At 37.4% G+C, this 27990-nt stretch overlaps 2 protein-coding genes and 1 long non-coding RNA gene across 5 annotated transcripts; 2 read left to right on the forward strand and 1 right to left on the reverse strand.

Annotated features, from left to right (window-relative positions):
- Positions 1-2627: 2627 nt before the first annotated feature.
- On the forward strand, positions 2628-6550 carry LOC136241116 (kelch-like protein 3). Its single transcript, XM_066032288.1, has 2 exons — positions 2628-2868; positions 5156-6550. Exons 1-2 carry the CDS (start codon positions 2703-2705, stop codon positions 6388-6390), a joined length of 1401 nt encoding a protein of 466 aa, XP_065888360.1. The 5' UTR covers positions 2628-2702; the 3' UTR covers positions 6391-6550.
- Positions 6551-13490: 6940 nt separating this feature from the next.
- LOC136241368 (kelch repeat and BTB domain-containing protein 8-like) lies at positions 13491-27949 on the reverse strand. Of its 2 annotated transcripts, none has more exons than XM_066032564.1 (9): positions 26997-27949; positions 26921-26947; positions 26793-26873; positions 26709-26741; positions 16029-16058; positions 15830-15967; positions 15686-15724; positions 15611-15640; positions 13491-13706 (listed from the first exon to the last, which is right to left on the reverse strand). In XM_066032564.1, exons 1-9 carry the CDS (start codon positions 27895-27897, stop codon positions 13567-13569), a joined length of 1419 nt encoding a protein of 472 aa, XP_065888636.1. In that variant the 5' UTR covers positions 27898-27949; the 3' UTR covers positions 13491-13566. The 2 variants fall into 2 exon arrangements, with proteins under 2 accessions (XP_065888636.1, XP_065888635.1); XM_066032563.1 differs by having other exon boundaries at positions 15830-15970.
- LOC136240824 (uncharacterized) lies at positions 18091-21984 on the forward strand. Of its 2 annotated transcripts, none has more exons than XR_010693992.1 (3): positions 18091-18666; positions 21117-21188; positions 21703-21984. It is a non-coding gene; the product is annotated as an uncharacterized lncRNA (long non-coding RNA). The 2 variants fall into 2 exon arrangements; XR_010693991.1 differs by having other exon boundaries at positions 21117-21151; positions 21703-21982.
- Positions 27950-27990: the final 41 nt, after the last annotated feature.

The following is a 27990-nucleotide window of genomic DNA, read 5'->3' on the forward strand; positions in this document are numbered from 1 at the left end:
ATAAAGTCAAACGTACATATATGTATGTGTACAATACACATCTACTAACAGTGCCTCAAATTCCAATCTTGCGTGCTTCAACATTTCTCTTTTACATTCCACTATTTGAGTACAATTGTTTTACAATTCAATTTTATTTTTACAGACCATTGAAGATTCATTAACCTCATTCAAAAATTTGTAACCTTGTACAGGGGTGCATTTTTTCAGTGTTGATCTGACTAATATCAGACCAGCTTTATGGTCTCTGCCAGCCAATTGCAATCAGCCAACAACACTAGACTATTTGCCTCAAAATGCTTGTTTACACTATGGTGTACAGTGACCGCATGATGTCTGCATCTAGCTGGTTTGTAATCTCTTAGCAATATTGTTATAATTATGTCAACTAGAATAATCATATGCAGGTATACCTGAACTGACAAAAGTCAGACCAAACAAGGCAATCTTGCTAATTGCTCGAATAAAACTAATGAAGATGCATGTACAAAATCATTCACAATAAAATTGATACCCCATGCATTTGATGTAATTTGTACACCCACTATTCAAGCTATATAGAATCACCCTTTTCATTTACATACAATCGCTGCATGCTATAATCCAAGACCTCTACCTATCTTTTTCCCAGCTACAGTTTTGTTATGGAACAGTCTATATACCTAGCCAAAGACTCTATAATTATATCAAGTATTTATATCTATCCAAGAAGTTGCTGCTGAGATTACAGATCATTAAACGTTCAAAACGTGCATGGGTTCAGTTGAGACGTTACACCTGGCGATTTATTCCACTATTACGAGCCAGCATGTCAAAAGTGGAAGCTATCCTCTACATGACAGCTAGAATGCTATACTGGCCTAGCTAAGTATCAGCAAACATGCATGCATGCATCTGGTGTTATAGTCATGGTATTGCCCAAAATAAATCAATGCATGGATCTAGGTTTGTCCATGTATGTTGGCTCATAGCACATGATAGACTATAATTATAACGATGCATCAGATAGCCAATTCAATTTTCTTCACTATGATAAGACACATGATCAAATTTTCTGCCACATGCACAGGCATGCGCAGATGTTCATGTTGGACAGCTGGAAGTTATAGTTGGACAATAAAGCAAGTTGGCAAAGAATAATAAGCTAATCTTGTTATAACTTAAGAATCACAAGCAATTATGATTTCTGATGGTAAAAACCTAGATGTTTTGATGACTGTTCATCTAATGACTGACATCTTCTTACAGACTAAAAATATGTGCAGATCATGCATGTAACCATATTAGACAAGTGTACTTTTGAGTGCTGGATCTGGGACTTACATATATAGGATTCATTAAGGAGCATGTAAGGTCTAAACCATGCATGTGACATAAAGAGTTCCATGCAGCATTCAACTGCCAGATACAAGTCTTCTTCCTGCATGCATGCATGACAGTGATTTGCTCCCATAACATATCAGAGCTATGTCATTGCATGTTGCAATTGCATGTAGTAATCTGAGGACATGTTAGAAACAGGCCTTATACTGCTTTATGGTATACAGCCTACCCCAAGTGGAGTAGGAATCATCTTAACACACTGAACATGGTTGTACAAGTAGCTTGTAAACTGTAACATTAATTTTTATAGTGCCAACCAACTCCACTGAGTGCACCCAATCAATCATTGAAGTAAAATATGATTTAGAGAGTCAAAGGTCTTATAAAGTAACACATGTACAGAGGGTATAATGCTTGATTTTTTTCTAGATGGTATGCACTTAGTCTCGTACCCAGACAGCCGAGTTTTTTCCTTTTGTATTGGGTGGGGAAAAAGACTGCTTTCCCCCCACCCAAATATAAAGGGGAAAAGGCGGTCTGGGTACGAGACTAGGTATATAACTTATAGCAGCTTAGCTACCATAAAATTCTTACCCTATAGAGCAGTCACCCCAATATAGCAGTCAAATCAGGAACCTCCCTTCTATTGGACAACCCAAAGTAATCATATGGCTTGTAGTCTATTGACCATAATGAAGTTGAGACCACAAAGAGGGTGCATAAAGGTTGCTGTTTACCTATTAAGGTGGCTTGTTTCAAGTTAACTATACCACTTGGCTGCTAGGTGATGCAAGCCTTGAGGTGATGTTACACTTTTACAGCCCACTAGCTTGCATGCATCTATTAATTTAAATGCAGACATTTCTGAGATATGGACAAGACTGCAGTTCTACTGTATACTATCAAGTTGATGAAATCACTCTCAGGGCCTGGAGGGGAGATTGTTAGTCTCGTTAGTCACTTTGCTAAAGCGGGCGCCGCTAGGCTAAGACCGTATCAGTCTTTCTAGCTCGCTTCTTAGCTATAGACTGGCATGTACACCTTCCCTATATTTACTAGTTATAGGCCCTGGCATCACCAAAAGTCTAGATCTGGAATCGGGCTAGTCTGGCAGCTCCCGCACTTTAGTCTCGTGCCCAGACCGCTTTTTTTCTTTTTGTGTGGGGGTGGAGAAACTGCTCCCACACAAAAAGAAAAAAAAGCGGTCTGGGCACGAGACTACCCGCACTTCGCAAAGAGTAAAAACTCAAAGGGTACTGAAAAGTAAAGGGCGGGCGCCGCCAAACTAACCGGTAGTGTAATTACATTAATGCTCGCGCACGTGATGTCTCACATGTTTCTGTGAAGAAGAGTGCTGCAGAATATCTGGACTAAGCGAAATGGCAGGTTTGTTTGAGGGCGAAAGTACTAGTAGCAGTAGTGAAGAGGAGGATTTGTCGGAAGAACGAGGGTTATATTTTGGATACCCGCCGTCCGAATCAGAGGAGACAGAGAGTGATATGGATGGCGATACTGATGCTACTCTGGAATCAAATCATAATTCAGGTATAATACAATATGTGTATTTCATTTTGACACTGATAATGTCTTCAGTGAAATTTGACAATATGTCAATTTCCCGCCTAAAATATGGAGCGATTCACCTGTTAGTAATTGGGTACATAATGCATTCAATCCCAAACTTGTCTTCATACCTGAAACACTTGTCTCACAAAGGTGTGTTGTGTTTACACTATTCTATATATATATATACAGTTACTTCCAATGCAGTCCATTTCACAGCTGGTTTCTTCGTAATTTGTCCCATTTTTGCAGTTGCGCAAGCATATCTGCACTCGTGTCCATCATGCCACGTCTGGGATAAAGCAGCCAACTGTCGACTTTACCTGTCTCCATCAATGTATAACACTTTCTTTGTTATCAAACAACTCGAATGATTTACTTGCCTATTTTAAAAGGTTACACTTTGCGCTATTGCATAACAAATGCACACTAGTCCAGGAAGGATTCAGTTATCCCCAGAAATGGGACCTCTATGGGCGTGTCTGCTTCAGTACTAGCGCATCTTGCTATGAAACATGCTTTACAGTAATAGCGAAGCTAAGTTTATTCTATGAGTGAGTTATGATGCCATGGGTGGCAGTGGCTAATAAAAAGACTCAACTACCAAATTATGCTATGGAAATTGTCAACCAAATACCACCATCAAATTTTGGGCCCTTATTTCTTAGGAATTATGTACAGAAGCAAAATTAAAATCAATTCCATGTAAATTTTGTATCCTTTACATAGTCACTGGTTGATAGAAAAACCTTGTTGACAATAAATTGTACTTATTACAAAAATGCAAAAAGTACCTATAATGTCTATAGCACACAACACAAAATTAAAGCACTTGAATTGCTCTATATAATGCCATCCAGGGTTGCAACCCAGAGCAGCTTTTGATTGGTCGGGCCATATATATATTTTTATTGATCTGATATGATATTTAAGTCAGAGGTTATCTGCTTTCATGTGATACTCTACTGCATGTGCTAAGCACAAGCAGCATGCATCAGCATACCAAACTAGGGGTGTCTGAGGGCATGTTGCCCCTGTAATTCAGTGTTATTTGTGTACTTGTATGTGGTGAGTGTAATGTATGCTATTGTCTTGCTTTGTGTTTATCTTGTATATTCATGTATGATGTATGCTTAGTTAGTTATTGTTGTTGTTTTTGTATCACTCCAACAAGGAGGAACGTCATTGTGCCGATTGTTGTGGGTATAAAATAATAAATCAATCAAATCAACATATGCTTTAAAATGGCATCTCTAGGCAATTTTGTAATTGCTAATGCATGACTTGCATGATCAATTATTCCATACAGATGACACACTGTAACTTTTGAAACATCATACAATGTAGAAACTTAGACCAAGCAATAATGAGAACACTGGCTATGATTATACTGAATGCTCTATTAGAGTATTACAATGAATGTTCTATTAGAGTATTTTGAGGAATTGAAAAGTGGTCTGGCCATTGCTGGACTGTGGAGTCTGGCCCTGATGCCACCTGAAGGTAGCTCCAATGTTACCATAGTAACATTTATCTATTGTTGATTACAACATAATATGTGCACCATATAATTTCCCGTTATAGAATTTAATTACTCGAGTGGGAATCCCCAAAAGCAAGGTGTTACTCTCAACCAAATCCATTACTTGTAACTTGTCAAAACTTGGTGATAAAGAATCTAGATGAATTCAAGCTCTTTATCAATTGCTGTGCTGTGCCATACACTATATTACTCGCTCATTTTGTCTTGCCACACTAAATGATGTGTTAGGGTCCTGCTGTAAACTCTGAAGTCTAAATTTTACAGGGGGTTTAGGGGGAGTTCCTAAATCCCCCCCTCCCCCCTTCCTACACCCCTGGAATGTGAACCAGGGATGTCACATCTATGGTACAGTGGGATCTCCATTATCATCCAAATACCTGTGTATCAGTTCAATCACAAATGTGTTCAGACATGTGAATCAGTTGATAAATGAAGCCGATTCATTTATGTACAGAGCTGTGTTCAACTACTCTAATAGAAAATACACCTGCTGACGAAATACTGTATTAGACCAGTCATCGCTACTGTTCGGGTGATCAAGGTCCTATTATATTCCAAGTGTAGGTGTATATCAAAGCTGATGAATAGTGCACTATATGGCTTCAATTATCTAAGTGCTATTACTATTGTCTGAGAACAACATTAAGGTGATAACACTAAAGTTTTAATGTAAATGTTTCCTAATGATGTGATATGTAGCTAAATCGTTGTTTTTTTTTGTTACAGAATCATCACTTGAAGTTGAAGATCCAGAAAAAGAAAAGGCTTGTGAAAATGTTGATTTATTTTGGTGTTCCACTACATTTTCAGCACTGCTACAAGACACCAGTACGCAAGATGTAGCATTCAAGACCTCCAACGGTGACCTTGTTAGCGCTCACAGGGCAATACTGGCAGCTGGTTCTCCAGTGTTCAGCGCCATGCTGTATGGAGACATGAAAGAGAGTAGTCAAAATGAGATTGACCTAACCAATATAGATACTGCCACTTTGGAGTATTTGATTTTCTTCATATACACTGGCCACATACATGCTAGTGTGGAAGAGTGCTGTAATTTACTACAAGCTGCACGATATTTTGGTGTGGATGCATTAGTCAACTTGTGTAATAAGTCAATTGGTGATGCTCTGGATCTTGATAATTTCTCTGATGTTGCTGAATTTGCAGTAGAAAACAAGTTTGATGTGCTCCGTAAGCAATGCCTGGAGTTTTTAGAGGCAAAAGCTAAAAAGGTGATGTTTACCCATGAGTTTAATTCCTTGCCACTAACTGTTATGCTTGACTTTACAAATTCTAATAAGCTCAAGGTTTCTGAGTTAAATGTATTTCTTGCTGTTGTTGAATGGTCTAAGCGTCAGCAAGAAAAGTTGAGTGAAAATGATATCAAATCAGTTTTCAAGCAAATCCGCTACCCATTAATCTGTAAGAGTGAATTACTAAACAAGGTGATCCCCACAACATTAGCTGATCCAGCTCTTTACAAAGCTGCTCTGAAGTATCGTGATGGTAGTAAGTATGATGGCCCTCAAGAGCAGATACGATTAAGAGATTACTACTTCCACTTTCATTCTTCCCGTGAATTGCGTGTTGTATTTACTGCTAGGGGTACTCTGATTGCAAATGCGGAGTCAAGCCATTACGAAAGAAATGCTGAACTTCATATATGCCCCAAAGAAGGTAATCCTACATTGTTCCAGATTTTCATAAAGTGTTGCAGTGACAAGACCAAGATGAAGTTTGGATTTCGTTATTGTGAGTCGTCAGCCACAGCTAGCATGGATGCCAGCGATTTTCCAATTGGAAAAGAAGTCGATGGGTATTTTGCGGTACATGAGCGTAAAAGAATACTTGCTAAAATAGGAGACAAAACTATGTCAGTTCCCATAAAGCGTCACGATGCATTAGATTTCTATGTATCATTGTACAGCAAGAATGATCAAGTACTGATACAAAAGAAGTAACTTACCAATCATTGGTTCAAAGGAGTGAACATTACATGTTACACTAGGATTTAGCATTATTATTATAGTGATTCACTAGTTACCATAATATATAATATAAGCCATTACTGATTTGTCTACAATGTGACATATATTGTTGCATGGTTGGCATGTTAGAATAGTTACAGTGTCTTTAGTAAAATATAAACTTCACAAGGAGGCATGCTATATGGCAGATGCTATGTTGCAGTTACTTTGTTATTCTTATTTTACCATCATTATGCTTATTGCTTCTATCAATTTAATACTCATGCCATGTGTTGTGGAATGCCACTTCTGTATTGTGTACCAAGGTAGATAAACTGCCAATGACACAGGCCCAGCTAATGATTATTAAACAGGTTATATTATTATTGTTTGTCTCAACAGAACTTTTAACTTATACTTGAATAGTCTAAGTGATGGTGCATTGTGTGTACTTGACTTATTCTAAGAAAAAAAGTTATTTTAGGACCACTATAGGCCTTGTAGTACTTCAAAGCAGATTGCAATCAGCTTTTTATAGGTAAAGCACTTTGCTGAGCAAATCACTGTTCCAAATAATAGTTAGTGCGTATAGTGAAACTGAATTGCAGTTGATATCATCTTCAGTCATACTGATACCAATAGGTTTTAGAAACAAGTCCCATTTCCTAAATTTGGATGATTTTGTAAAGGCATAATGCAGAAGCACACCATACAGGTATATACTTTTCAGATTTTGTTTAAAAGACATTTAATAATAGTAACATGGAAGAGGTAGTTACAGATCAGAATCTTCATGAACAAAATTACTAGAAATAAAACAATTGAAGTAATATCTGTAGTAGATCTAGAAGCCTTTTGAAAAGGGCCCAACAGACTAACAAGAAGGTGTTCCACCATAAGGCATGGTAACAGTCTGGTTACTGTGTGATAGTGCACAATCACTCCTCACTATTAAACCTTACCACTGCAACGGCAGCTGCATGAAAGCTTAAGAAGTAAATAAAGTTATTTTATCATCAACAACACCATAGGCAGTGGGAATGGGGAGGGGGCATGGTCCTCATTAATTTTGTATCTGATGGTGCATGGTGTACATAGTGCATGTGAGTGCTCATAGCAGGTGGTTCACCAGTGTTCCATGCTTTATGTTGTATGGTAACATGGAAGAGAATATAATTGAACTATCCAATATACTGTACATAGGTACATTATACATGTGACTTTGACGATATACCTATGTATTATAGGATTCATAAATTCTTTGCAATTTATATAATAGCATATCCCAGAGTCAGATAGCACTATTTTGTGCTATATATATATATATATATATAGTTTTAGAAGGAAAAAGTAAAAATGTATATATATATGGAGCTTTCAATTGATAGGAGCTCTGGAAGCAGGGAAATGTTGTGTGTGTGCATGTATGTGATGGAGGGGTACAGCTCCTCAGCCTAGAATTGCACAAGAATTGCCAGCTTTATAGCTGCAAATGGAAGCATTCAATGCGAGAATTTTTGACTATAATTTACCTACAAGGAGTTAATTAGCTGTGAATTAATCATTGTTCAAAAGTACCAAATGAATAGTTGCAACTTTTATGGATTAGTCATTAGTATACATGCAGAAAACAGTGTTTATAATTTATTATAATACTAGGAGCTTTTATTTTCATGCAAAAAATACTTTTGTATAATTTAAGTGAATGGCTGCACTATTAGAATAATTATCTCGATATAAGAGATGTGGCCATTCCACTTTAGTTTCAGCTGTGACTGCTATGTTCCACCCATTATACAGTGTTACAAATGAAAAACAGCACGAGAAGTGCACCCCTGCAGTTAATCCACAAAAGCACTGACCAACACTTACATCATAGTGGAGAAAGAAATAGAACTGCACAATGGAGGACAAAGGTAAATCCATGATCGGCATAATGATCAGTGCATTGTAGAAACTGCAATTGGTAAAAAGGCATGTCTCGGGGCAAAGCAATGACCAATGTTGAACAGTGAGGCCTGTAGCCTTAACCATAGTTGAGTTATACTTGGCTGGAGGCATCAGTTAGCTATATAGTCGACAGTCAGTTATCTAGCAGGAAATTGACCTTTAAAATTCCAGAGAAACTTGTTAAGAGGATTTAGGGTTGCTTTATGGGCTTGCCTACACTTAACTAATACTTAAATGATCACCCAATAATTTAAAGACCATTTCAAATCATTTAAATCACTATCTTGTTGTTTATAGTGTATTTTATGATTCCCCCATATAGTTAGGATGGTCTTATTAATGAGGCCCATTAAAGTGCACCACATACCTACTTTTTGCCTATATAGATGTGTCAGTCAGAGTCGATCAATGTACAACATTATTAATACTTTATGGTGAAAATTACTAATGGTCTGTTGGCAACATGTGCCAACAGCCAAAAGTACATTACATTGCAATAATTATTTACTCCACCACACACATACTTAACTACTTAATTACTTACATTCGTTACAAGTGATACAGGACTCAAGACATAAGTACTATAATAATTTGCATACCTATGTTAGCTACTAGTGATGCAAGTTACCGAGGGTGGCTTATTATTTTGCTAAAGAGAAAGTTAGCATTCAGTTTGCTATTACATGCAGCTCATCTTAAGAGTTTAGCTATTTATTTATTTATTAATTTCAGTTTATTTATTTGCTATTCTTGAAAAGTTAAATTTGGAATACTGATAAGACCATCCTACAAGGCCAATCATGCAATTTGAACATTAAAATTAGAATGTTGTTTATATGAAGGTGGTCTTTATACAAAGACTCGGTAAAATTTCTAATGCACAGTTCCATTCCAGCAACCCATTCTGCTATTCCAGTCAGAGGTGGAATGAAATACTCTAATAGAGCAGTCAAGTGAGAACAAAAAATTTGGAGTAAGAACAATAAAATTTGCTGTACATGTAGTCATAGCAACTAGGTGACATCAAGTCATCAATTAAGCAAGCCTATGTGGTAGTAGTGAGCTCAAGGAATTGGTTCAGTTACAATGCTGTCTTTCTCTCCCACTCATACAGGGAGATAAGGCTTAGTTTAAGACCATTAGTAAAGGGCAATATCAGAGTATCTTGATCTTGACATAATATTCAAACTCCTTTGCCAAATTGATTCATAGTTGAGTTTCTACATGAAACGTGTATATATCAGGGATGCGGTGATTATGCTGGCATAATAGGTATGTGTGGGAACCAGTATTTTGAGGTGATTATAAAGCTTTCACAGTAGGGAAATCTGTAGATTGCGCAATTCAGTTAAAAGATCGAAATACTCTAATAGAGCAGTCAGAAACTCTAATAGAGCAGTCAGAAACTCTAATAGAATAATCACTGAATATTATTTACTCTAATAAAGCAGTCACATATACTCTAACACAACAACCAGCTAAAGAAGCTTAAACATCAATGCAAATAGCCTGATGCAACAATTAACTGGCATTATTAGCCAATTATGGTGGAATAATTTTGGGAATAATGGGTAATTCTCAAAAGCATAATGGGTGATTTTTTGAGCACTGCTCTAAAGCAAAAGGCTCAATTTTTCGAGCATAATAGCCTCACGCCTAATATATATATAGCCTTTAATTAGTTATCTGGTTTTCTGTACTTCCAAATAGTGTGAGTACTTCCCAGTCTACGTTTTTGGTGTCAGTGGCGTCCTAAGAATCAAGAGAAGAAAAGGCCACCTTTTGTACCTCCCTCAGATCCATCCATGGTACAATTAGAGCTGCTTATGAATTGAATATACACGTGTATATTGCCAATAATGATATAGTTGTTTTTTACTAAGAGTTCAGCTACAAACAAATCATCCTGTAGAGAAACAAGTCACCGTGTAGAGAGATCAGCTATAAAGAAACCACCATGTAGAGAGTTCTGCTGCAAATAAATCACCCTTTAGATAGTTCAGCTACAAACAGATCACTGTGTAGAGAGTTCAGCTAGAAACAAGTCATCCTATAGAGAGATCTGCTAGAAGGATCACCTTGTATAGAGTTCAGTTACTAACAAATCACCCTGCAGATAGTTCAGCTACATACAAGTCATCCTGTAGAGAGATCAGCTAGAAGAAGTTACCTTTGTAGAGTGTTCAGCTAGATTTTGGGACTTGTCCACCAAAATCTTATATTTTAATCAAGCTTAGTTTAGACAATCTACATGTAACTTAAGTAGCTTTTAAAAGAAAATGTAATTGTGACTGTTCTGTTAGGTAATCCTAAGGCTGCAGCACATGTTGCTGTCAGACCTTCAGTGCTGGTCACTGTAAAGTGTTAGTAATAATAATAATAGTAATTAGAATGATTGTTCTATTAGAGCGGTTGACTGCTCTATTAGAGTATCTCGATCTTGCAATGCATTTAACACAAGCACTGAATGAGTTAATCGGAGCACTTAATTTAGCTTTTTATTAGTGGTATCTAGTAAACTGTAGCTAATGGACTTTTGCTCACGAAAATTTGGACTTGTATACTAAAATTGTGAACCTTTTTGGTTAAATTATGGGCCTTTTTACTGGAATTGTGGACCTTTTTTCCAAGAGGGCGGTTCTTCAGAACCCCTCGAACCCCCCCTGGCTACAGGCCTGTGTAGTGGAGTTGAACAAATTATACTTTAGGCCAATGAAACTTGATTAGCAGTTTCGCGTCATCGCCCGCATGCTTTTGATACACCCGCATGGAATTTCATTATTGGTATTTCAGATCGAAATACTCTAATAGAACGGTCACTTTTACTCTAATAGAGCAATCAGCTATACTCTAATGGAAAAATCACTTGGTAACGTACCTTAGCTATTTAATGCAAGAGTAATCAGTGTAGATCTCACTGTTTTTTGGCAGAAATCTTCATGTTTGGATGTTTGTTGTGCTCTTGGAAAAATAATGAATAATGAATAATAACCGCCCGCCCGCATCAAAATTTCAAAAATCTGAGCGAGAAACTGGTAATCAAGTTTCATTGGCCTTATTATGCTTTTGAGCAGTGCTCAGCCTATTATGACTGCTCTATTAGGATATATTGATCCTTTTTCCACGAAGTGTAAATAATCAGCCAAGAAACAATTGATTTCATATTTTCTTGATTTGAAATGCAGTATTAAGGTATACTGTGTTCATGTTTTGTTGTATTTTTGGCACGCACACTGCGTATTTAATTTAAAATTTTGAAAATTGTCCTGTTGTGCTGGCGTGTCTTGATGCTTTTGCTAGCCTATTACGTATGCTCAAAATCATGTCAGCATAATTGGCACAAGCCTAATGTTTAGTGTCAAAAGTCTTGTTACAAAGCAATAAAATAAGTTACAAGCAATGCCACTATAGGTGTTATACTTTGAGAATATTATGGTGTCAGGCTCTCTAAAGATACCTCCAAATTTTATGTAATCAATCATGTGAGTGTTAATAAACAATAGATGCATGACTACATTCCATTTAATTGAATGTTGGAATGATAATACAACAGATCATGGACAGTGGAGTAAACCAAGATCATTGGATGGGGGGGGAGTTTGTTTGGCACAACACAGTTTGATTACACACCAGACATGAATGCCATTCTTGGGCATGCCCCCAAGAAAAAAATAGAAGCTTTGAGATAGTATATATAGGTATAATATTCATTATGTAGCTACTAACAGTTTGCAAGAGACATCAAATGAATGGGACTTTTCTATTAGAGAGCATGATTGACTGCTCCATTAGAGTATATTGATTTTGTGAATGATGGAGGAGGGGTCATAATGATGGCTTCATGTTTCTAATGCTTATGCAACAGGCTGAACACCTTTTGCAATGGGTGTACTGTAACAACATCTTATTTTTGCAGTGTATACATACTTTCAGACATGGGGCCAAGTACATGAGTACTTATACTTAAGGGCACTTAAGTGCAAATTTGAAAATACTTGTACTTTACTTAAATACTTCCTTAATTTCCCCATGCAGTGTACTTGTACTTATACTCAAGTACTTTACTAAGTACTTGTATGTACTTGAGTACTTTTAAGTACTGCAAACACTGTACGTAGTTTGTACACAGTGGGTGTACAATGAGAATAACAAAATTGTATGAAGGTGCAATTTACAACTACTTGCGATTCTTCTACTGCCTTCCCAACCATACTATGTATCATGTTGCAACGATTAATGATGTCATAGCTTTCTAGCAAACAAAAACAATGCTGCTGTTCAAGGTAGTACATTTTAAGAGTTTGAGAGAATGGTTGACAAAAACCTGAAAGTATCAACCCCTCTAGGCACACTTACATATTACAATACACTGAATACAATGTATATTTTACTACAGCAAAATGTACTTGTACCAACGTTGAAACCGGGTCACTACTGCTGACCCGGATGACCCACTGACCCGGATTGACCGGGATTAATTAAAGCCGAGACGTGTTTCGGCTAGTCTCGGGCGAGCGAACGAGTCTACATTTTGAGCGTTCGATTCGTGTTGAGTAAATATTGCAACTTCAGCCTAGCTGTAGGTTGAAGACCAAAAAAAAAAAGGTCTTTATCTACTGACAATAGCTACCCCTCACCATAGATACCCTCAATTTCGTGCTACATACTGCACTTACTAACAAATAGGCGTGGCTGAGCATATGTTGGTAATGCGATAAGTGGGTGTGGCTCACGAAAGAGCTACGCGATAGCGTTTATAAATTCCACGTCGTCAAACGAACAATTTCGTTTCTCACGTGATCCAATCCGGGTCAGACCCGGATAAATTGTAAACCGGGTCAGACCCGGATAAATTGTAAACCGGGTCAGACCCGGATGACCCGGAGAAAATGTGACCCGGATGACCCGACCCGGTTTCAACGCTGACTTGTACTTTACTTAAGTACTTCCAGCATGTACTTGTACTTTACTTAAGTACTATCTTGATTGCTGCAGGAGTACTTGTACTTGGAAAATTCAAAAGTACTTGTACTTTACTTAAGTACTTTTAAATGAACCTGACCCCATGTCTGCATACTTTTATGCTTGTTGCAACATAACCACATCATACATGAAGACAGTACACTGTATTTTGAAATCAGTAGTATTTTACACATGCATAATGCATCCATTAGAATTGTGATAGAATACATATCACATAATTGCAGTTAAACATGACAATCACTGGAGATTTGAACAGATACGTTTTATGCATGGCGTCTTGCGCCTAGGTTGTGTACAGCAGACACACACTCCACACTTGTCTGCCTTACATCCTTCACAATTATTGCATCGTCTTCTTCTCTTTTTTCTACGTGGAGCTGTAACAACACTAAGTTTTGTGAATTAACTTTTTTGAAAACAGCACAGTGTATATACATGCATCATACAGTATGGTAGTACTGCATAGTATGGATCATGGAGGTTTGGACATTCTTGCCCAAAAATGTCACCCAAAAACCAGCCTCAATTTTTCTTCATGACAGCTTGGCAGTATTGGTTAGGCATAGCCAAGCCCATAAATAAGGATCATTGATAAAACTAGACCATGTACTTGTCAAACAGCACATTCAGCATTGGTCCAGATAAGCCATTCATTGTAAGAGCAATTTTATCATCATTATCTGGACTTGAATGGCAGCTACTGGCAATGAAAAGCCTCAACTCAAAGATGGGTTATTGAAACACGAACAAAGCTTCCTTACGACAGGAAGACTACATCTAACATTGGGGAGGAATAATTAACTGTAATCGGATTTGGGTCTCTTCCACACACACCCGATTCTCTGAAGTAAAAAGACCACAATCTAGTGTACAAGAAACACATATTATATAGGCCTCCAATTGTCTCCATCCATTACGCTATATTGGTGCCTACCACAGTCCAAATTTCAAGTCAATAAATAGCTTTAACCAATCTGAAGTTATGAGTTGTTAAGTTGGTAAATTGGAATATACATTCAATCAAGAGTATATAATGGCCTCTCCCATTATTATTATACTCTTGATTCAATAAATGTATGCATGCATGTACAGGGATTGATGTACCTAACAATTGCTAACCATGAGTAACACCTTACAATTGGTAAGAATGGGTTACAGGTAAAAACTGGTAGCAAGTGTTACATAACATGTAACAACAGGTGATAACAGGTAATAATTGAAACCACAGGCAATACATAACAATTCTTACCAATCGTAAGGTGTACTCGCTCATGGTTAGCAATTGTTAGGTGTTGCTGGTTGCTACAAATTGTTACCTGTTAGCCTTTGTTACCAATTGCAGTGGCAGATCTAGATGGATTTCTGTCCCCCCTTTTAAATTTAGCTCAGTGGCGGTCTAAATACATTAAGATTGTTGTACTGACAATTTGTCATAGCCAACAACTATATACCACATCACTGTATTTCAGTAGCATGCATGCAGTTGCACTTCACTGACACAGTTGCACTTAACTGACACCATTTATAGCTATTAAATCCTCAGCAACACTTCACTTTTCATCTCCCACTGCTGTAAAAACGATCGAGATACTCTAATAGAGCAGTCAAGTAACTACTCTAATAGAGCAGTCAAGTACTTGGTTATCCGGACCCCACTTATCCGGATTCTCAGTTAACCGAGCTATAGAAAGGACTGCTGTATTAGAGTAGTGACTGTTCTATTAAGGTAGTTGATAATATTGATATTTAAAAAAATATTTTAATGCTAGTTTCAGAGATATGAACTTTTCAGACCACCCCTGGTCCCAAGGGATTCGGATAACTGAGGTTTCACTGTAACTACTCTAATACAGCAATCAAAGCTACAGCTTTTAGTCACCATCTTTGCCTTATAGTATTTACAGTTTAAAACATTGGATTTATTGTAATTGCAACTAAAAGTAGCCTAAAATCCAATCTCAGAGCTTTTAAAATCTCAAAAATTTCTGGAGAAATGTCACCTGATGCCTTATTCAGCTATACCAACTTTCAGAAACCCCCTTTTAAAAATCCTAGATCTGCCACTGAATTGTTAGGAAATACCCATCATTACCTGTTGTTACATGTTACCCATGCACCACTGGAGACTGCCATTATCTTGTGTGGTCCCTCAATATTTATACAATCAACCAAATACTCAAATGGTTCACAATTAATATACTGGCCGAAATCTATCAATAATTATACCGGTACCTTCTTAGACAAATTCATGATACAAGTCACCAATATACACATACATTACCTGATGTGGTAGCCACAATACAGTGTGTTCCTGTATACAATAGTAATGTCAAATGACATGTTAGTTATAACATACTTTGTGTAGTTGGTTGGATGGTACTGTCAAAATGATCATCTGTAGAGAGAGTTAACAAAATATAAAGTTTAAAACATGCTGGGCTTTTCTCCTGTGCACATATGCAATAACTACCATCACATCAACATACACCGTCCAGTTCACCTGATAAGACACATATGATAGTATCTGGTGATGTTATATCTGATGGTACCATCCCATCATCTATCTGTGAGTATATGGCTTCCACTACCTTATCCAGTTTGCTGGTGGCTACACTTCTCGTTTCAGAATCATTTGGTGCTACTAGAATATTAACAGTCTAAAATGTAATTCCACACATGCCACTAAAAGAATTACATACCTGGCTCTCCATCTGCCTTACTGTGTGATACTATATGGTAAAATACATATCATTATAGTTATGTAGTGTTATTCCAGGGGATAAATTACAGGGGATAAGCTACATGGGTTTTAGTATAGAGGTGGAGGCCAGAACAACTTATGTGACCCACATTCAAAATGATACTTTCTAGCTTGTAAATTTCCTACGTTAGCTTTTTTGTAACATAACTACCATTATGCACTAATGGAAAAAAATAGTACCAGCTACAATTGTGCTAATGACTAAATAGCAAAATAGTTGTTTTGCCCTTTACGCAGTGATATAATACAGATAGAGAATGAAGCATGCACTCATTCTCTTTATATCACTAATGGAGGTGTGGTGCAAAACTTATTGACAATTCCATATAGGCAACACATGAAATCTTTCCATAGAAAGCCATGAAGTAGTGCTGAAACGAATATTCGGTTATTTGACTAATCGGTCGGTATGACACTATTCGATTTGTTAAGACACTATTCGAATATTCATTAGCACTTTGTACACTGTAATCAGATGGATAAAGCCAGTATTGAAACTTTGGATTCTGAAAAAGTGGCATGTTTATGCTGTAAATATTCTGTTTTAGAAGAAACAAAAATATCTCTTAGGCTTTACCTTGCTTCCTAGCAAAGGTTTCAGTACCTATTGAACAGAAATACATGCTTAAAGAATAATCGAATATTCGGTCGTTTTGTTCACAACTATTCGAATAGTAAAAATTGCTATTCATTTCAGCGCACTACCATGAAGCCATTGTACATTAAATCATAAATTCATTCCATTGCAGAGTAGAAATAGCTATTTAGGACACAAAGGAGGACAAGACAAAGTCTATGATGTGTGTATTATACATACTGTGATATGCCAAGAAGCATCTGTTGGGTTGAAGCAATGTCTAATAAGGGTCATTCCGTGTCAAATCAACAAGGAATTTAGGGTCACCTCTCGGATTTTGACGAAACTTGGTGTGTTTGTACTACCTATGGTGCTTATCACTCATGCAAATTTTTAGCTCCATACATTCCATAGTTTCTGATTTATGACCACAAATATTTTGAATATTTCATGAAAATTTGGTCCATCTCTTGTTACAAAATCAATTGCAACCTTGCACTGTGTAAATATTTGTAAACACAACCCATCCAAAAACAGCTTATAGCTGTAAAAAAAGTGCGCGTCCAAGTAAAGCAGAGTTAACTGCGACAAAAAGTAATGATATCATAATGCGGCCATGTGCGAGGTGTGCAAGTTGTAAAATTAATATTAGCTAATCAGATAATACAATGTTATTGTTAAAGTGTTAATGCGAACTATGTGATGCTGCTAGTTTTTAAGTGTGTGAGCATCTTCATAAATGCCACATAAATTTAATTCTCAATAAAGCAATGTGTATAGATTCTCTGATAGTAATAAATAGTTTGAGTTTGGCCACCTTTCCTTTGTTCGTAGCATTGCTGTATACAGGAAAGGCGGCCAAACTCAAACTATTTATTACTATCAGAGAATCTATACACATTGCTTTATTGAGAATTAAATTTATGTGGCATTTATGAAGATGCTCACACACTTAAAAACTAGCAGCATCACATAGTTCGCATTAACACTTTAACAATAACATTGTATTATCTGATTAGCTAATATTAATTTTACAACTTGCACACCTCGCACATGGCCGCATTATGATATCATTACTTTTTGTCGCAGTTAACTCTGCTTTACTTGGACGTGCACTTTTTTTACAGCTATAAGCTGTTTTGGGATGGGATTTCAATACTTTTTGTTAGAATAAGCAATGCACTGTTGATAACAGTAGGTGAGTTTCCATGGTTTTGACAGAAACCCCAGATTACAGTGACAGAATATTAAAATATAACTGTAATTTTAGTGGCCAGGGCCACCCACATTGGGGGTAACTGGGGTATTTTGCCCCCTACCACAGCCCGAAAGGGGCCACTTGAATACCTGTTTAAAGAAAGATCGATATACTCTAATAGAGCAGTCAGGATTTAGACCCTTCTTTGCCCCTGGGCCCCTCTTTAACTCTTTTCCCTGGGCCCTCTAATTTCTCTGGACGGCCCTGTTAGTGGCATGCAACTGCAGTCAACTAACACCCATTTTAACTAGTAAACCCTTAACAACACTTTGCCTTTCATCTTGTACTGCATTGAAACGATCAAGATACTCTATTAGAGCAGTCACAAAACAGCTGTAACACAGCAATCAATATTTAGCATAGTTACAACTTCTGCTTAGCATGGGATTGTATAGTTTAAATTACTAGCTACTTACAGACTTTACAATATAAAAATATGGCACTTGTAGAAATGTGACTGTTCTATTAGAGTATCTCGATCTACTTCAAGCGTTGACTAATTCAAGTGAAGAAGCTACGCCCCTGCCAAGAGATCTTGTGAAATGAAATGAGAATAGTAAAGAAAAGGCAAGTATGTACAGAGACAATAGAGGGGCGCGTAATTATGTCCTGTTGTAAATAAACGCCTTTAAAATTTATATTACTACTAAATAAATGCACCAGAATAGGCTTGTGTGGCTGTTGTCTCCTAGGTTGTCTCATTCCTTGTCTTTTCGTGTTGAAGGGATTTAGTCGCAATTGGTGAGTTTAACTATACATGTATTTGTGTTGTAAAACTTAATTGTAAAAAGGCGATTAGCACATATCATGATAAACATGTATTTGTCACAGTAGAGTCTCTCACGAAGTCACGATTATTACGAGACATTGGACCAGGGTAAAAAATTTACTGCTATATTTAGAGGTTGTAGCGTTTGTATATCTTAGTATCTTAATAAATAATCCCCCATTATCACTAATCACTAATAGTACAGTGAAAACTGGTCATTATTCAGGCCGTAGGGACAAAATTTTCTAACCTTGCCTTTTAAAGAGGTGGCTGCATTATGCGGCCTTAAAAAAAGGTAAGAAGCATGCTGTTCTAACTGGCTATAGAGATGGATTTAGTGTATGACAGCGTATGAGACAGTGAGTGCTGGCAGCAAGGGGGCAGCCAATCTGTTAGAGCACCAAAAGCACTGCTTCAGACATAGGCAGTTGACTGTCAGCCCCAAGTGTAAAAAGTTTCACTATTGGTCCTTATAAGCTCCTGATGAAGAAAGTGATGAAGTCATTATCCATAGGATATATTTTTCAGAGTATCCATTTCAGTTCTACAATATAGTAGCCAAGCATAAGATGAACATAACACAGCATTCCAGTAGTTTAGTGGTGACCACAACACTGCCTGAGTTAAACTGTGGTGAGAGTTGAGACTACCAGAAGCCCTGGAATGTCTTCAACACATGAAATACCAAATATCTAATGCCTGGCTTTCATCCACAGTAGACCTGTCTTGGTGGCCACTTGTACAGAAGGGAAACAGCTGCCACACAGTCTTGCAAGCGAAACAGCTAGTTGCCACACCCCTTAATTATCAATTTGTAAAATCTTTAGCAAAATTGTGTGTGCGAGCAAGCGATGTGGCAGTGCTGTGTATATGGTTGCTGCCTAGCAGTGACACATCACGAGTATTGAAGTGACAATGTGTTACTGTATCATCCATCTAAATACAATCTCTGAATGTGTCATTTTGTGTAGAGAGCAATCTTCCACAAGAAGTGACCTGCAGGTTTCAGTGTATATTGTTAACCATTAATATTGTTCACAATATTGTGAATTATATGTACAGTGAAACCTCACTTAGTGGCCACCTCTTTAATAAGACCACCTCATTATATTGGCCACCTCTAGTAGGTCCCAAATATAGCTAAGCATTACTTATGACCAGGGCCGCCCAGAGAAATTAAGGGGCCCAGGGCAATTAAGAGTTAAAGTGGGGACCTTGACGCAAGTTGTAAGGTGAAGACCAAAAAAAAACAAAAACAAGTTGATGTTGTGCTACTTCTAAAAACCAGGCGCCAAGCAGCTAGCTAACTCATCTGGAATAACTATAGACAGTATATACTACTATGAATTAACCAACTATGTATTACTACTTTACAATAGGGTAGTTTGATAATATAATTAGCTATTTCTCGTATTTCGTAATTCATGAAATATTCGTAATTCGTCCAATTACGTTGCTATGCACTGCTAAGGAAGCGTTTGTTAAATAAACCGCTTTAACCAACATATTACGCACAAAACTATCTTCTAAACTGTTTTATAGTGTGACTATCGTGTTTTTTTCCCACAAATCCTCTCGACAAAGCCTCAAAGCTGCTCTTCATTTTCGTTCGCGTACGTAAGGGATACGCCCCCTTTCAACTCGAAGCGATAGGCTATTCCTGGCAGTGTACGAGGCCTGCACCGTTGTTTTTCAGTTGCTAAATGCCTGAAAACCTCAAGGGGAAGGTAGTCTGAGGAAAGTCACCACACCCGTATTTCAGTCCGCCGAAAAGAAACCACCTCAGAGCAAAGTTCACCTGTGCAGAAGTTTAATACAGACTTCATTTCACTTTTACTTCTTACGTAAAAGCTGCTTTTACCGTTATTAAACGATTTTGCTCACGTGGGTGTGTACGGACAAACATAGGTAGATAGGTACATAGGTGGATAGATAGGTACACACACACACTTTTACGGAAACAATTACAGTAAACCAGGCGCACGCCCACAGCCTGTGTTCGGCCGGCTGTGGGCGTGCGCCTGGTTTAAAAAAAAAAAGGGGTCACAACCTGCTGGCAATGACAATAACTACCCATCACCAACCATATCTCCTTATCTATAAGCTTGCTATACTGCTCCTCTGAAGAATACTGTGACTGCTCTATTACAGTATTTAGATCTGACTGCTCTATTAGAGTATATCGGTCTTTTAAGCAGGTATTCAGGGGGCCCTTCATGGGGCCTCCTGGGGCCCCTTTCAGGCTGGAGCCTGGGGCAAAATGCCCCAGTTGCCCCCCCCCCCCTGTGGGCAGCCCTGCTTATGACCTCATTAATAAGGCCACCTTGTTATTCAAGCCAAATTTTTTGGTCCCACAGCCTGCCATATTAATGAGGTTTCATTGTACTTATGTGAATTTTTATTTTTCGTAACTTTTCTTCAGGTTTACTGATGGGCACTGTGAAGCATTGTTGACTGGTACGTGTATAATGTGGTGACTTGAAATGCTAAAACAGTACGTAGCATGTCTTGTATGTACATGTAATGTGTTGTAATGTGTCCACACATCCACACATCTTAGAAATAAATATAATTGTATTCTCTATAAATAGTCAGTTCCATTGTGCCACTGGGTCATAAGTTGGTTGAGTATGGATCATCCAGGGTACTTGAGTCACATTTTGTCCTGGCCAAGTGGATCTCATCCACTGACAGAATATACAGGATCAGATCATGTGTATAAATTACGGTGGAACTTGTTTATTGCCACCTTCACTCATTCAGCAGGTAACAGTGTATAAATTCTCAATTGGAATTGGCTTTTCAAGAGTGATTGTCTTTCTATACTAGTGGCCATTAAGATAGGTTGTACTGATAGAGTGTACATACTAGAGATGCAACAATATCCTCCACTTAGTGTCGTTTGATAGTGATGCAATGGAGACTATGTATTATTGCATTTAAATACTATACTATTATATTGCAACTCTAGCACGTATTTATAACAGGAATGTTTGTTAACTGTTTAGACATACTGGAGCCACACCCACTCATCTGGATTCTACAAATGGAGTCATACCAACTTGTTGTCATCATACTTACTCGTTACTCCCATTGTGTTTGGATGAATATACATGCCGTCATGTGAGACTTGCTACCATGGCGGGCCACTGGAAAACATTTGCATAGCAGTTATATTACAGTCATAATAGTACAATTCTTACATTATTGTTGTGAAAAGTGTTTGGTATTCATGTGTCTCCTCTGTATGTTGTAATTACATATGTAATTTTGTGTGGGGGTGCTATAAAATGCAATAATGCATGGTGACAATTGGCTAGCTACATGTGCTAATTACTCGCAGCTTGTGTCAACAACTGGTAACCGCAGTTGTACTCTGTGTCATTCTTTAAGCCGCGCCCTTAGAGGACAAATTACGTCATGGTGGGGGCGACTAAATTTAATAACGAACGATGGTATGCAGCACCATAGATTATATCTGTGGACTATAATCTATGGCAGCACACTTCTTGGTGGCTATATGTACTGATTAACTACATAGAGCGCCAGTTCATCAATACCCAGTGACCGCAGTTGTGCTCTGCGTCATTCTTTAAATTCCGAGTACAATTCTTAGAGAGCAAATGACGTGGGGGCGACTAAATTAATATTTCAAACTAGCCATTCTCGAAAACAAATGTTTCAATCTGAACGAAACTTTCAGAACAGTTTAAAGACACATTGCCCTACATGCCAAGCGAGTATTGCGGAAAACAACAATCTGGGATTTGTATTTGGCCTCTAGGTCGACTGAGGACGACTGAAACTTCGTTTGGTGCTGAAATCACGACTGTAGGGTAATCATGTATGGTGAAATCGATGATGTGAATCTTGAGGTGATTGAGTGAATACTGAAGCGATAACAGGGCGATCAATGTTCGGAATGCACAAAGGAACGCAAGGCATGCACCTGCGGTTGCGTCTAACCGCATGCGATAAAAAAAAAAAAAAAAAAATGAAACTTCCCCTTTGATGTCGGCAACCTCGATCACGAAACAATCGGCATGGATTTGCTTCACTGCTTGTGTGGTAGTTACTAGTGACACGATGAGTTCAACTCCAGAGTTTCAGAGGGATAGCGTAAGTGACGGGTGGATTACAGGAAGGCCGAATTTGACAACGTTCGTTCTTGTAAAATCCTCACGTAGTGGTCGCGTCATTTATTGTCTGCGGCGCGCGTTTCTGCTTTACTGGCCGCGCGACTCACTACCGTGAGTCTTGATTTTCAGTAATGGAAGACTGTTGATTGACCTTTCCAGTGATCCCTAAATTATGGGATATCTACTTAATTATGGTTCAAAAGTACTTCATTGAAAACTTTAATCCCTTATATTTTGAACAATGCTGCTTGAAATTTTTCGAATTCTTTTGTGAATAATGATTGGGTCATAGTCTATGTTTGATAAAATTTTTGTGGTGGGACCACAATGGGCTCAAGAGATATAATGAATTATGTTGTGGTATGCGGTGGAATTTGCCGTCTATTATTGCTGTATTGGAGTGTACACCTCCAATAACCACTCGCAACAAGGCCATGCCAAGTTTGTCTTACAGAGTGAAGGTGTCTAGGTGCATTGCAATCTGTATTAATGACCACCTGTATTGAAAGGCCATCTATGTGCTGCAGTTAAGTTATACTTCATTAATGTATAGCACCAAAGCATCAACCCTTTCTAGCAAATCCAAAAATGGTCCTTATTAGACAGGTTGACTATAAATTACTGATCTGACCACCATGTGTTCATGAACATCATGTAAATGTACTATCTCTTCACAAATACCCTCTTTATTAAGTTGAATACCACTGTAGTGGACTTAGCCATATTTAAGTTGCGTATGTGGCTACATAGATACATACAACAGAACTCCTCAGAAGGGATACCTGGATATCTTGATAACCAGGACACCTGTTTATACACTGTACTCCCACTCTAGTGGTGCACATACATTTAGACCAAGATACGTCTGTGGCTTCTGTAATATGAGCACTTTATTATGGTCCTAACAATGGAGGGGTTTTACCATACATGCATTAATTGTACCTCAATATGTGAAATTAATTACTACATTACTTTACATTCATGACCACTTTGAAGATCAAGTCATAAACTCATGCACATACTCACATAGGACATGCTGACCACATACTTAACATTTGCCTGTACTGATCTTCAAAGCGTCAACCCAAAATACTTTGAAAAACCATTTTAGTTATACTATAAATCACATATTGAGGTGCAAGCAAGTGTTAATAATATAAAAACTCTTGGTACAAGTAATTCATCTACTGTATATAGTGTAACTATTCTATTCCCTGGACCATTGATGAAGTATTCATTTTTGAGAAACCACAGACTTGTCTTGGGCCCAAAATGTACGTACAATTATAAAGTAAGATCATGAGGCTATTAAGGTGCCCAGGTATCCTTTTTGAGGAGGTCTATTGTACCTATGCAGCCATGTACGTAACTTGAAAAGTGTAGAGTGGGGATATGTATGTGAGTGCACTACGACAAGATTTTACTTAATAAATAAGGTATAACTGAAGAGATGGTACAACATTAATGTGTTTATGGACGCATGATAATCTCATTTATAGTCAACCTGTTTAATAAGGACCATTTTTGGATTTGCTAGAAAGGGTTGATGCTTTGGTGCTATACATTAATATCCAATTAAAGTATAAATTAGCTACAGCTTATAGATGGTCTTTCAATACAGGTGGTCATTAATACAGGTTGCAATGCACCTAGACACCTTCACTCTGTAAGACAAACTTGGCATGGCCTTGTTGTAAGTGGTTATTGGAGGTGTACACTCCAATACAGCAATAATAGACTGCAAATTCCACTGCATACCACAACATAATTCATTATATCTCTTGAGCCCATTGTGGTCCCACCACAAAAATTTTATCAATCATAGACTATGACCCAATCATTATTCACAAAAGAATTCGAAACATTTCAAGCAGCACTTTTCAAAATATAAGGGATTAAAGTTTTCAATGAAGTACTTTTGAACCATAATTAAGTAGATATCCCATAATTTAGGGATCACTGGAAAGGCCAATCAATAGTCTTCCATCACTGAAAAGTGTGTTTAAAAATATTTACACAGTACAAAGTTACAGTTGATTTTGTAACTAGAGATGGACCAAATTTTCATGAAATATTCAAAATATTTGTGGTCATAAATCAGAAACTATGGAATGTATGGAGCTAAAAATTTGCATGAGTGATAAGCACCATAGGTACTACAAACACACCAAGTTTCATCAAAATCCGAGAGGTGACCCTAAATTCCTTGTTGATTTGACATGGAATGACCCATAATGAAAAAATCAAGCCCTAACCTTAGCCATTATTAAGTTATTTCGTAGGTCAGTAAAAAGTTCCACAAAGTGAAACATTTTAAGTGGGCTGCACTGAAAGCCAATATCACCAAGGAACAACAAAAAGGTCAATAATTTTATGGGAATGTGTTAACCTTTACAATCACTACTATATGGCAGCTACTGTACAATATGAGAAAACATATTTTGGAAACAATTACTCAACAGTGTTTTCTGTAATGGTTAATTGGCTGCAACTGTCATACTTTTGTAATTCTGTAAAACACTCACTGAATACAATTTTGACATGCTTACAATGGTATCGTGTTTCCTAACATGATGCGCCTATCTTGAAATGCACATTCCCTCAGAGGTCCCATTTCTGAGATAAATGAATCCTTTGTGCACTATTGCTGCACACCCCCACATACACAGCAGTCCCATTTCCGAGATATGGTACACCATTGTAGGTTTGTTACGCAACCTGGTAAAACTTTTCTTGTAAGCAGAGTCGAGTTAAAGTGTGTCTTTGAATAGGGTTTAGGAATACTATCATGATGTGCATGCATGCATATATATAATTATGTATTATGTTTTTGTGATAAATCTTGATAAAAGTAGAACATCGCTCAGTAAACAAATGATATGGGATTGTTTAATAGACTCTCATAGTGACTTGTGATTGTTTTGTTTGTCACCGATGTTTTGCATCCATTGTTTGTATTGATTTATCATCTCTGTTGTGTTATAATTGCTTTGCGGTTTGTGTTACGATTTCCTAAGTTCATAAGTTCATAGCAAATATTTTGAGATGTGGTTACTAAGTAATTTCACATACAGGTAGTAATTAGGCAAGACTTATAGCTGTGAATTGGTTACTAACACTCTTGTGATTGCTCAACAAGGATGTATACATTTTGTGAAAGCAAAAAATAACTACATATGTTACCATGCAGCTCAGCAAAAGCATAGCCTACCAAGAAACCATCACATTCAATCATAATTATATGAAGTTACAACTATAGCTAACTACTGTAGAGTTAGCATAACTATGTGTCTATTAATTGCATATTATTTGATAAGAGCGTACACATTTCTTGTGATTAACCATGGCTGATCAGTGCACATGTCCAAATGCGAGGCTCAACAAGTGACAAAGCTACACATGGGAAGAAAAGCTGGAAGTAAATGTCTCCTTGAGTGCTTACATCTCCCTTCACTATGTATACAACAGATCAGTCTTCTGGATTGCAATATTCTTGTTCATCATGAAAGATTTCACCCAGAAATGAAGTCAAATATCATGGCATGGTGACCGGCATGAACTACTTACTACTCTATTACAACGTAGTGATTTCGTGTTAAACACACCATAATTATTTATCATACGTGTAGAACATATACGTAGTATGATTTTTACAAAAGATTTCTCAGAAACTTATATCATCTAACACTTTAATTGCATCACACCTACTAACCACAATGTACATTTTACAGTTGTTAGCTGATGTAGACAAATTGTAAACAAGTAACAAAATACTTGTAGGGCTTGCATTTGCTTGATAACTTTGTGTATACATGTAACAACACAATCTATCACAATAATATATTATTATGGCATAAAAACATTAGAATGTTCACCTGATGAATCTAGATCTGTTGTATCGGATGATACTAAATGTACGCATTAATATAATAATGTTAACTTTGTAACAAATATCTCACCTGATGATACAGACTTCACCACTAAATATAACTTTTTTATAGAACTTTTGTTTTCAGCATCCACCAGGTTACTTGGTAAGACTAAAAGTCAATTATGAAATTTAAGTAACGAGTCATTTTAGATTTACCTGAATAGCCTCGTGTACTTTGCAATACTAGAATAGAAATAAAAAATTACAATAATTTTCATTGGACTAGTAATACCTGCAGCAGGTTCAATTTTACTGCTATTTAGCGAGGTAACTTTGTGACATTTTCTTGTTACAAGTTGACTTAGTGGTCCTCTGTATAGACTAGCGTCAATATGATATTCCAGAGCAGCTGTGTACAGACTAGGATCAGCCATATCTGTGGGTGCAACTTTTCTGACTAGATCAGTATTTGAAATTAATGGATAACGGATCTCTCTAAAAATGTTCTTGATGATAGCCTTTGCTACTTTCTGGTTGTATTGTTGCCACTCATTTACTGCTAAGAACAGATCTATCTCACTAACGTTGAGATCAGAACTCTTGCAGAATGCAAGCACAACTTCATGTGGAAGTTTAATGAAGCCTGAATGATGGACAACTTCACTAGCATTAGCACACATGTACTTCAAACAATTGTCCAGTAACTGGCAACAGTTTTTAGCACATGCAAATATGGCAACGGAGATGACATTACTGCTGTCTAATGAAACTGTGGTGAATTTGACTAACTTTGTCACCAATGAAGTGATCTTGAAGTGCATGGCAGTACCCAGCATATCCAGACATGTAGCAGAGTTCACAACCACCTTGCCTGTGTAGATGTAACTAACAAGACTGGAAAATGTCTCTGCATCCACTGATGGAAGTGATATCTCCATTTCTCCACTGGTGTGAACATTATCATTGAACATAGCACGGAACACTGGTGAACTAGCTGTTAGTATAGCTTTGTGACCACTCACACTACCACCATCAGATGTTACAAACACCACATCTTGTGTACTGGGGTCTTGTAGTAAACAGCTTAACATTTCACAACACCAACTCGGTTCTTCCAGTACCTCCGCGTTATCTTGCATGTCCAGTACATTACGCACATCTCGCTCAAGTTTAATACTGTTCACTGCTTCCATGTAGAGACGATGATTTACCACCCATAACAATTCAAGCAGTTGACAGGGTTCACGTGCACACCCACTGGTGCGGATTAAGCGCGGGGCGCACCT

The sequence above is a fragment of the Dysidea avara genome, chromosome 12, assembly GCF_963678975.1.
Source record: "Dysidea avara chromosome 12, odDysAvar1.4, whole genome shotgun sequence".
NCBI lineage: Eukaryota > Metazoa > Porifera > Demospongiae > Dictyoceratida > Dysideidae > Dysidea > Dysidea avara.

Excerpts from the sequence above, each read along its gene's own strand:
- LOC136241116 (XM_066032288.1), top strand. The coding sequence starts at position 2,703 with ATGGCAGGTTTGTTTGAGGGCGAAAGTACTAGTAGCAGTAGTGAAGAG. Across the intron at positions 2,869-5,155 it reads GGAATCAAATCATAATTCAG|AATCATCACTTGAAGTTGAA; the intron begins GTATAATACAAT and ends TTTTTGTTACAG.
- LOC136241368 (XM_066032563.1), bottom strand. The coding sequence starts at position 27,897 with ATGGAAGCAGTGAACAGTATTAAACTTGAGCGAGATGTGCGTAATGTA. Across the intron at positions 26,874-26,920 it reads AAGTACACGAGGCTATTCAG|TCTTACCAAGTAACCTGGTG; the intron begins GTAAATCTAAAA and ends ATTGACTTTTAG. Across the intron at positions 16,059-26,708 it reads AACAGATCTAGATTCATCAG|TATCACACAGTAAGGCAGAT; the intron begins GTGAACATTCTA and ends TTTACCATATAG.